Below are 10,278 nucleotides of genomic sequence, written 5' to 3'. Positions count from 1 at the left end.
TCTTTCTTAAATAATTTTGCTTCCTCACACCTTTCCTTCCTGCATTTGCATTTCATTAGAGAGAAAAAAACCTTTCTATAAGATGAGAAAAAAACCCTTCCTGTTTTTCTTACCCATCACCTCACTGCGAGGGGGGAGAGTTTTGTGGGGTGTGGGGACAGCCAGGCCAGCAGCTGCCTGCACCCAGCTGAGCAAATTTGGGGATAAAAACTGCAGGAACTTGTGTATTTTTTTACCAGGGGGTTCTTGTCAGCCTCAGCCTCCTTTAAGATAAATCCGATCGGCCTCTCAGCGTCCTCTAAACTGGAACAAAAAAGTGAGGTTAATATTTAATTAAGACACATTCCCTCCTTTGGATTGCAGCAGCCTGGCATGGTTTTGGAAATCAGAGCAGATCACAGCAACCTGGGGGTTTGTAGTTCCTTGCACAAGGTTTGCAGAGGCAGGAGCTGCACGTGGGGCTGTGTCAGCCCTGGTGTGAGGTGGGAGCAGGTGACGCTGCCGGCTGAAAAATGCAAATCCTCATCCTCTCCTCTGCCTCCAGCTGGGCACGGAGGCTCTCAGCCAGCACACCAGGGCTGAAAAAATACATGGGTGTCAAGAGCTCGGGCCCAGGCACAGGGCTGTGCAGGGATCTTAATTAAATCACTTCCAGCTAGATTTGGTAACGAGCTCTGCGCTGCCTCCAAATTCCACTCATAACCCACTGTGGCTGCTTCTGGTGAAGAAATAAATCACTGAGGCCCTAAGGGGGTGAGTGGGTGGCAGGTCTGCTCCCGATGTGTGTCTGAGGGGGAGCAGAGCATCAGCTTTGCTGTGGCTGGGGCAGAAGCTCAGGGGTCTGCTGAACACCACAGGGCACGGCTGAGGACGTGTCACTGGGAGCAGAGCATCGCTGCGGGGGGGACAGCAGGTGGTTGATGTTTTCCAGACCGTGTTGTACATTGGTTACCTCATATTTGTACTTGGGGTGTCTCTCTGACTGCTGTTGTGGCTGCTTTGGGGTCGCTGAGGCTGGGCGAGCAGGGCTGAGCACTCCCCACGCCCCTCTCCTGGCAGAGCTTTGCTGCCTTTGTCGCCGTTTTTCCCTCTCTCACGCCTGACCTGTCCCCTCTGCTGTTGTGGTTCTGTCTCTGGGCAGTGGTTGCTGCACCCGGGGTCTGTCAGGGAAGGGAAGTACACAAGGGTGCTGGTGGCATCACCATGTCCCCAGGGCCATGACCAGGGAGTCCTTGGGCTCAGCCACAGAGCGTGAGGGACGCCCCAGGCCCATCGTTGCTGAATATGCTGTGCCCTCAGGCTTCACATGGCATGGAAGATGGATTTCTTGATTAAAGTCTAACGTGTGGTATAATTAAGGAAATCCTCTTGGTTCAGAAAGTCATTAGGAGATGATTAATTGGGATGAGGCTGGGAGCTGCCTCCCGCACTGCAGCAGATGCATTGCTGCTGCAGCCCAAGGGCTCCCACGTGTCAGCAGCTGCCCAGGCTCTGCAGCCTGGGGACAGGTGGGTGAGACCCTGGGGTCACTGCTTACACCTCCTCCCATCGCAGTTTAAGGCCTTTCACTTGAAAACATTTAGTTCAATTAACCAGTTACGCTTCAGCTGCAGAGTCCCAGAGAGCTGGGGCTGGCAGATCCCACCTGCCCTGGTGGGACACATCCCAACCAGGGCCAGGCCTGTCCCACCTGCTCTTGGGCACCCAGAACACAGACCCAACCAGGCCCTTTTTTTCCTTCCCTCATCATCCCTGCGGTTCTTGCACTTGCTTTATTTGTGATGTGAAGCAGCAGCCTGCTCTGAAGGTCTTCTCGTGGGCCTCCAGGGAGATGTCAGGGCAATGTGGACGTCTCAGGTTCACCCTAAGGACTGGTGTCTGCGTCACAAACTGGTTTTATTCTTGAAATATTAATTGAATACGAAATCATAGATGTGTCATCTAGAGTGCGTGAAAGGATCAGTTTGCGTTGGGTAGTGGAGACCACGTTTCATGACAGAATAAATGAATTAGGGGAAATCAGTAACTCAGCCTGTCAGCCTGCACCAGCACCAGCTGTCACACCTGTCAGACATGGCTGAGGAGCTTTGTGTGTGGAAGTTATTACGGATGGAGCAAATTTTGGTTGCACAGATGCTGTAGTGTGTTATATGTAGAGTCCAGCTACATGTAGCTTTAGGTGAGTTTAGGCCCAATGGTTGAGTATGGAACAGAAGGAAAAAAGTCATTCTGCAGCTTAGATGGTTTTAAGTAATGGAGTTAAACAGGTTAATGAGCTGTGTGCACCCCAAGATCATCTATTTCCCCCAAAGGACACCAAAAGGCTCATAGGGCTGTGGCTCTCTCCCAGGCACTGATTGCAGCTTGCTAATTAACCTCCTCTTCTCATGGAGCTGCAGCAGGGAAGGAGATGCCTTGCCAGTCAACCCCCTCATAGCCTGTGGAGTTGTTTAACAGAAGGAGTTATGGGGGGGAATAAAAAAAAAAAAAAGGTACTAGAGAGTAAAATTACATCTACCATGACAATTTATGGCTTTCTAGCAACCAGTAAGTGCAGTGACATCTGCAGTCTCGTCCTGTCCAAAGGACAGTGAGGTCTGAAAGCTGCTGGTCACTCTGGCTAATGTCACACTGGAAGTGATTTACATTTGATTTTGTTACACGAAAGTGCAGAGCACAGACATAACTCTGTGTCTGGAAGAGGATGGCAGAGGTCTGGGGGTGTAATGGGGGTGGGCATCCCAATGTCAGGCTGAAATCTCTCTGCTTAGAGGGGTTTCCATCCTTCCTGCAGTGTAGTGGGGAGGAGCGGGTTTGTGTTCGAATTAGCTTGCAAAATATCACTTATTTGAAAACGAGGGGTCTTTGTTACATCTTCCCCATGACATGGGGCTCTTCAGAGCCCCAGTTGTGTCTCTCTGCAACAGGTAATGGTGAGTTTACTAGGGAGTCCAGGTAGGACCACGCCAAAAATAGTGCTCACCCAACCTTGGCAGTGAGACAAAGATGTATTTTCAGGTGTCAAAGCTACTCTGAGCTTCACATGCTCAGTTGTGCTAAATACCAAGATTCTCACCCCCAAAAATGTATAACCAGTTCAAGAACTCTGCTAGCAGCAGTGCCCACATGTGGGGAATTGAATGCCCAGTGTCAGCCCTTGGGGAGTAAATCTAGTTCATAACAGAGCAAAACACACAGTTCTGATGCTGGAGTCATTAAATCTTTGGCAAAGCTATAAAGGCAGAGTGACTAATGTTTTTAATATGCTCAGGAAATCCTCCACGTCAGATGAGATCAGAAGAAGCCATTAGTGAGGATGGACAAGGATTCTTCTCCAAACAAGTAATTGCACTTCTATAAACAGAGCATCACTTCAAAACTGCAGCCATTTACCCAGCATCTGGGGAAGCATAAAAATTTGATGTTTAATGTAAAGGTAGAGGGATGGAAAATAATTAGGATCTTTACAGTTCCAGACTTATTTTTCTCATCTACATTTTACTTCAGCCATTATATATTTAATGGGTTTATCCTGCTCTAATGGGTCCAGTATTGCCAAATTCCATTCACACTCAGAGACCAACCCTCACCAGCTTTGGTCTTTTTGATTAAAGGACTAAGACAAGGCTTTTTCTGAACACAGTCATTTCTTTTTTATAAAAGCCTAAAAAGCTGCTTGCTTACAGATCAGATTGTGGGGTTTTTTGAACATCAAATTGCAGCAAAAAAAAAAAAGAAGCTGTAACTTCAGATAATACCAAACACAGTTAGTGGAGATTTTTATTACTCACAGCAGAGGAGCCCTCCAGTGGCTCTCAAACACCGGTTGACCCTCAAAACCCCACTAAAGGCCACGAGTGCTGTGATAACAATTTTATGGGGAGCAAAGAGGTGGGTCAAGTTATACCCAAGCCATGAATCTCTCTCTCCAAGTCCCTTCCCAGATTAGCTGTGAGTCACTCACCAACACATCTCCTGCATTTCATGTTGTGCTATAAATCCCAGAGCTCCATTTCTGAAGAGAGTCCTCGCTGGTCTCACCATTGTCCTCACTAGTAATGGGCTCAAGCTGCAAAATTTGGATTCAAAGCTCAGAGCTGTTGGATTTAGGGTTTTAACTTGCCCGTTATAGAAATAAGAAACAGATGGGATTTGCAGGCCTGGTTTTGGACCCCACACTTCTCATAAGGTCAGTGTTGTTTAAGACAAATCAGATTTTAAGTCAGATTCATTTCTGCCTGGGGCACTAATGGCATATGCCAGAACAGAGTATCCTCAGGGCTGGAATCCTTAGAACCCTGAGCATGTTCTCTGTATCTCAGAAAAGAAATGTTGCTGCTGGTTCTGCGAGTGAGGTGAAATTAGTGGCAATTGGGAACATTTGTAGTCAGGGCCAGAAAGGTTCTCAGCATGCATTTGTACATGAAAGTTCCCATCTTTTTAGAACTTTATCACTGAAGACTGTACAATATCTCTTTTTTTTTTTTTTAATCTAATAAGGGTTCTGTGAGACACATGGAAGGGCAGGGCTTGATAGACTTCTTTGTAATTTACACGAAAAGAGCATCTTGTCTCAAAAACCCTGCTCCTCAGGGCAGACCTGGCAAACTGATTCCTGTGGGACAGCTCATGGAGGGAAGCGTTGTCACCTTCTCCAACCAAGTCTAGATGTCTTCTGTTTGGAAACATCACTTCAGCTGAAACAACTACTCAACTGAGTAGTGAAATAACAGCCTCAAGCTGCATTTTGCAGAAGGTCATATTAGAGTATCTCATGGTTCTGTTTGGCTTTCAAATCTAAATCCCATTTAAAATGAGGCTGTTGAGCATCTCCCAGTCTGCGGTGGTGTACAAGTGCCTGCGGTTTGCTCTTGTGTGTCACCCCCCAGTAACAACACAAATTCTGCAGTTCCTTGGAAAGGAGATTTCCTGGAGGGCTATCATTTGTTCCTGAGGACTCATGGAGGTGGTTTTAGCTGGAAAATGAGATTTACAGAAGCACAGCACTGAAGATGCACTGACAGGTGTTCTCTCAAGTGCCGCACAAACAGATCAGCAAAACACGGGCAAAACAAGCGGCTGTTCACAGGGTGTCTGTTCTACAGGCCTGCTGCTCTTGTCACAAAACTGGAGTATTTTATAAAAAAGCCCTTTACTATCAGTTGAGCCTCACTGTCAGACCAGCTGAGACAAGGGCAGTGCCTGGGGACAGAGCAGCCACGATGCTGCAGGGAATAAAGAGCGAAGGAGGGTGAATGTTTGGTCTATAAAGGCTTCCAGCCTAATGTGGGATTAGTGGAAAGAAAATGGACTATGCATTAAAATTCATGAAGGAGATGATTTAAGGGCTGTGAATAACAGGGCCACAATTCTGCAGGAGCAGGGATTTGGTTTTGTTTTTGTTTTCCAGAGCTAGTGGAAGAAATGAAGTCGCTGCCAGGATGTGTGTGACTGCTGCTGGCTCTGCCCTGGTCACTGGGTGCTGTGGGCACCCACAGCTGGAGATCCTGAAGGGTTAAACATGGGGACAAGAGGAAATTTGGATATGCAGCCTCTGAGATGTATATGCACAGACAAAATACATTTGGTGGCCTGTTTGACAGGCACATCTGCTTGTCCCTGGATCTCAAGGCTGAGTCTCTGGTGAGGAGGAGCCTCAGTGCTGGTTGGGTCTGGCCAGACCTTGGAACTCAGGGACATCTCTTGCTTTGAACACCCTCTGTGACATGTGCAGCCTTGGCTAAGTCTCTTAAATCTCCTGGAGACCAGCTTCCCTCTACAAAATGACCCAGGTTGTTGCTGAGCTGGGAGGTGTGACAGCATCAGTGGTGAGGGAGGACTTCATGCCTCCTTTTTTCTTCTTAATCAAGTTACATGAATCTCAAGTCCTTCAAACAAGGCTGTGGAAGGAAATCACCCTGTAATCATGGGTGATCCTTCAACTGCAGCACGTGGTGAGAGCTATGGGAAGGGAAGGAAGGCAACGAGTGTCTCCAGTTCATCATGGGCTAATTCTGAGAGAGCATCAAGGAGATCTATCTGGCTTTTCTTAATGACTTACTATGAGAAAGAATCATGCCAGGGGTTAATTCTTCACCCTAAGTTCCCTTCCATGAGGACAGAGGCTAGAAAATCAGTCATCTCCTTTTGTTCTGTGGTCTTAATATAGAGTAAAAGTGTAGTAATTTGTCCTAGATTTAACAGCTGAGGAAAAAAAAAAACACCTCCTTTGCATGGTAGGAGCACAATTCCAGGGTAGTTTAGGGTATCTGCTTGTTTTACAGTCATAGAAATATATTTAAATGCCAGCCATGGTGCACTCTAATAGGAATGTAGAGCCTAAGTGAATTATTGATTATTTTGCACATTCGATAAGGAGGCCAGAAGAGAAATGATGTCTATAATACAGAAATAGATTTGAAGCCTCCTGTGGGTTGTAACAGAAGTGTAAGTGTGAGAAGGTCTTAAAATAGCCATCAGCTTTCATTACTGCAGGTACAAAAGAGCCTGAATTAGTTAAATACTTCAGGTGGAGATCCAGGGAGAGGGGTCTGGTCCATGCCTGGTGGATTTTTTTTTTATTGCCATGATTGCTCTCAGCGGTGGGTGTTTGTGCTAACTGCCCCTAATTGCTGCCTTCCTTCATCTTAGGTGAACGTGGGCAGAAAATGTTCCAATTTAACAGGAAAATCTCAGGCACCATTTAGAGAGGTAGGTATTCTCCAGTCTCCCCTACCCCAGTCTCCGGGGAAACTGTTCCCATGCCATCCTGCATTTACATTTCTGTGCAGATAATTTCCCTGAGCCAAGTGCTGCTGGGAGGATTGCTGTAAAAAAAAAAAAAAAGCTCTTTTGATTTAAAACCTACAGAGAGTGCACATCTTTGGTGGTGGCTTTTGTACCAGGGTCACTGAATTGTTCCCAGTATTCAAATCCTCACCTGTCTGGTTCATGCGTGGGGGCTGAGGGATGGACAGACTGTGCTCTGGGTGAGAGTGTGAACAGCTGAGCCAAAGCCTCATCCTCCCCCCAGCCTGTGACCTTTTCATTGGTACTTGCACCTGGCAGGAGCAGCAATCATTCATGGAAGTGGCCTTGGAAACAGCTGCAGGTCTGACACTGTGGTTAAATTTAAAAAGGGTGATGCAGGCGGACGTGTGAGGGGAGAACATGAACACAATTGTTTGCTGGCCTGGCATAGACCAACTTAAAAGACAAAAGAGTAAAGGCTTTTAAGAGTAACAGTTGAGGGTTTTGGTGAGTAAGCCAGGTCTCTTCTGCTGAATACAGAACCACAGAATGGTCATGGTTGGAAAGGACCCCAACCGTCAACATAAAAAACCCCCACGATCTTGGCCACTAGTCCTGAAGTACCAAATCTAATGGCTTTTGAATACCTCCAGGGATGGTGACTCAACCACCTCCCTGGGCAGGCTGTACTAGTGCCCAACCACTCTTTAAGTATAGAAATTCTTCCTAATACCCAGTTTACAAAATACAATGAGGTTTGTGCAGGAACATTTGCAGAACGAGGGCACTGAGACCTGGAGCTGTGGCTGTGATTGAGAGCAGGGCAGGTCTGTGGCCACAAGCAGACAGAGCTGGGCACCCTTTGACCAGCTGGGTCAGGAAGGGTTTTGGGTTGGGACTTTGGGCAAGTTATCTGGGGCTGAGGGGCCAACAGCAAGTGGTCCAGGATTTGCTGTAGCCTTTATCTTCTCCTCCATGCTGGCAGCAGCTGGGATCTGGCTGGGGAGCTTCCACAGGGGCTGTGTCCTGCAGCAGATTGCAGTTGAGATGTACTCTCAGGGTAGATTGACACAGTAAATCCTTTCCCAGCTCAGAAATACCAATATTTTATTCTGGCAGAGCAATTCCCAGCCTGGGTCTGGCCATATGCTGTTCCTTCCCACCTACTGAACAGCACAAGCTGAGCCAGTGAAGTGCAGGTTGTGCCAGGGCTATGTTTCCTGCAGCAAAACCCTGTGAATGCCATTCTGAGTGACCTGGCTGTCCTGGGAGAAGGGAATTGTTGTTTTCCATGGAGCTAAACTCAGGGAAAATCTACTCATTATGCAGGAGAAAGGCTGAGGCAGCTGATTCTGTCTTCAGCAAGAAGCAAGTTTTTAAAAGCGGAGCAAAATTTGAAATAAAATGTGTCAACCTGAATGTTTGGTAGCAAGGCACTGCAAGAGAGCAGATGGAAGTGTAAAGGGGGGGGTTGTTGTTGGTTTTTTTCTGTGTCTAACACCTTTTGACAGTGCTCATCCCCTGCTTTAGGAATAACACCTTTTCAGTAATGACTCTCAGACAGCGCCACAAAAATCCTGCTGTCAGGAAAATTGCTGGTTGTCTGGCAGGAGTCAGGGAACGTTGGTTTGTTCTGTTTGTCTGTACTGAAATTCCAGCTAGGGTATCTTTCCTCTAGAAAAGTGGCCCTGCTTAGAGAGGCCAGGCAGAGGGCAATTATCTGTCTTTGCTTGCTCCATGTAATTAATTGACGTGGTTTTCTTCACGGGCATCAAGGGATGCTGCACTCGTCATGGAATGGACCATTTTGTCCAGAGCACAGACAAGAAAATTCCCCAGGGATTCAGGCCTGTCTCCTCAGGGAAGATGGATAAACCTGCCGTGTAGAAGTAGGGACTGGAATTTTTCCCATATCCTGCTACATCTCTGCCCATCTAAAAAGATATCCTCTTCTCAGAAGGGGGGGGGGGGAAACACGTTCCCAAGAAAAAAATTCAGTACTGGAAGCTGGCAGAGCTCTGTCCCCTCACAGAATTTGCAGTTATGTATAAAGTTAAACCTTGAGAAAAGAGCAATTCCATTCTTCCTGGCTAGCCTGGAAGTAACCATGCTGCCTGGTGCAGTCACAGCCAGAGCAGCTGCATTAGTAGAAATGCATTTTTTCAGAGTTTCTGGAGCAGGGAATTGTGCTGGGATTACTGGGTGCTTCCCCCAGCTCTGCCTTTGATTTGTGGTGTGTGCAGACCCCTTAATTTGTTTCTTTTCCCCATCTGTGAAACTGAGATAAAATCACAAGGGAATTGTAGGGTGTGATTCATTAATGTTTATTAGACAGAGGGAAATCCTTAAATGAATGGTGCTGTATTCCAGGAGGACAAAGTTCAAGACTGCAAAGAGGCTGATTAAAGCCAAATCTGCTATTCCCAGGGTAGGAGGCCAAAAAAAAGAAGAAAAAATAAAATTGAAAAACCTGACCTACCCCTGTGTCTGCCCAAAGCAGTGTGTGATGGAAATAATATCAACCAGAAGGTGCACACCTTCATGTCTATGTATCTATGAAAACCATGACATAATTATTAGTAAATGTATAGCAAAAAAGTGTCATGAGGGTGTGTTTGAAGTTTCTAAGAAGAAATAATCAACCAGTGTGTATGATCACCATGGATTCTGTGAGTTACCAGTGGCAACGTGGCCTTAGTTGATCCAGGCTGGGAATTGTTCTGCCAGAATAAAGTACTGGTATTTCTGAGCTGGGAAAGGGTTGTTGTGGTGCTGCAATTAACCAGTTACCTCAGCACTCTCCTCTCTAGGTTAGTAAGGGCAGAAAACCAGCTTATCTGCCCTGATTTTACAATGCCAGATGAAACTTTATAGGTTTGATGCATCTGATCTTGGCAGCGTTGGGACTGATGTCACGTTTCCCGAGCTTTGCAGGGCTTTGCATTCTGGCTCAGCCCTCGCCCTGAGCCTGAGCCAGTGGGTAAATATTAATCCCTTTGTGTCAGGGCTGGAAATTGAGGCGATCGGTGACAACTGGTGGCAGCAGGTGGCCTGAACTCCATGCTGGTGTGATGACAAATGCCCTGCCCCTGATCCGGCCCAGTGGATGGTGAAACATTAACATCCACGGGGCCTGTCGGGGGAACAAAACGCTGTGACGTCCGGACAGCGCACGGGGCTGTGGCAGGAGCAGGGCTGTGGCAGGAGCAGGGCTGTGGCAGGAGCAGGGCTGTGGCAGGGGCAGGGATGTGGCAGGGGCAGGGATGTGGCAGGAGCAGGGATGAGGCAGGGGCAGGGATGTGGCAGGAGCAGGGATGAGGCAGGAGCAGGGATGTGGCAGGAGCAGGGATGTGGCAGGGGCAGGGATGTGGCAGGAGCAGGGATGTGGCAGGAGCAGGGATGTGGCAGGAGCAGGGATGTGGCAGGAGCAGGGATGAGGCAGGGGCAGGGATGTGGCAGGGGCAGGGATGTGGCAGGAGCAGGGATGTGGCAGGAGCAGGGATGTGGCAGGAGCAGGGATGTGGCAGG

General features: G+C 47.7%; 1 protein-coding gene across 1 annotated transcript in view; it reads left to right on the top strand.

The window, feature by feature from the left end:
• The first annotated feature begins 2,519 nt into the window (after window positions 1-2,519).
• Window positions 2,520-10,278, top strand: part of DHX40 (DEAH (Asp-Glu-Ala-His) box polypeptide 40) — a 22,137-nt gene continuing 14,378 nt past the window's right edge. The window contains exon 1 of the mRNA XM_010009115.1: window positions 2,520-2,547. Within this exon, the coding sequence (XP_010007417.1) occupies window positions 2,520-2,547 (28 nt within the window). The remainder of the gene's footprint in view (window positions 2,548-10,278) is intronic.

This window comes from Chaetura pelagica, unplaced genomic scaffold (genome assembly GCF_000747805.2).
Source record: "Chaetura pelagica isolate M959 unplaced genomic scaffold, ChaPel_1.0 scaffold72, whole genome shotgun sequence".
Taxonomy (NCBI): domain Eukaryota; kingdom Metazoa; phylum Chordata; class Aves; order Apodiformes; family Apodidae; genus Chaetura; species Chaetura pelagica.
The sequence above is the reverse complement of the archived record's forward strand: the minus strand, read 5'-3'. Positions and strand labels throughout refer to the sequence as shown.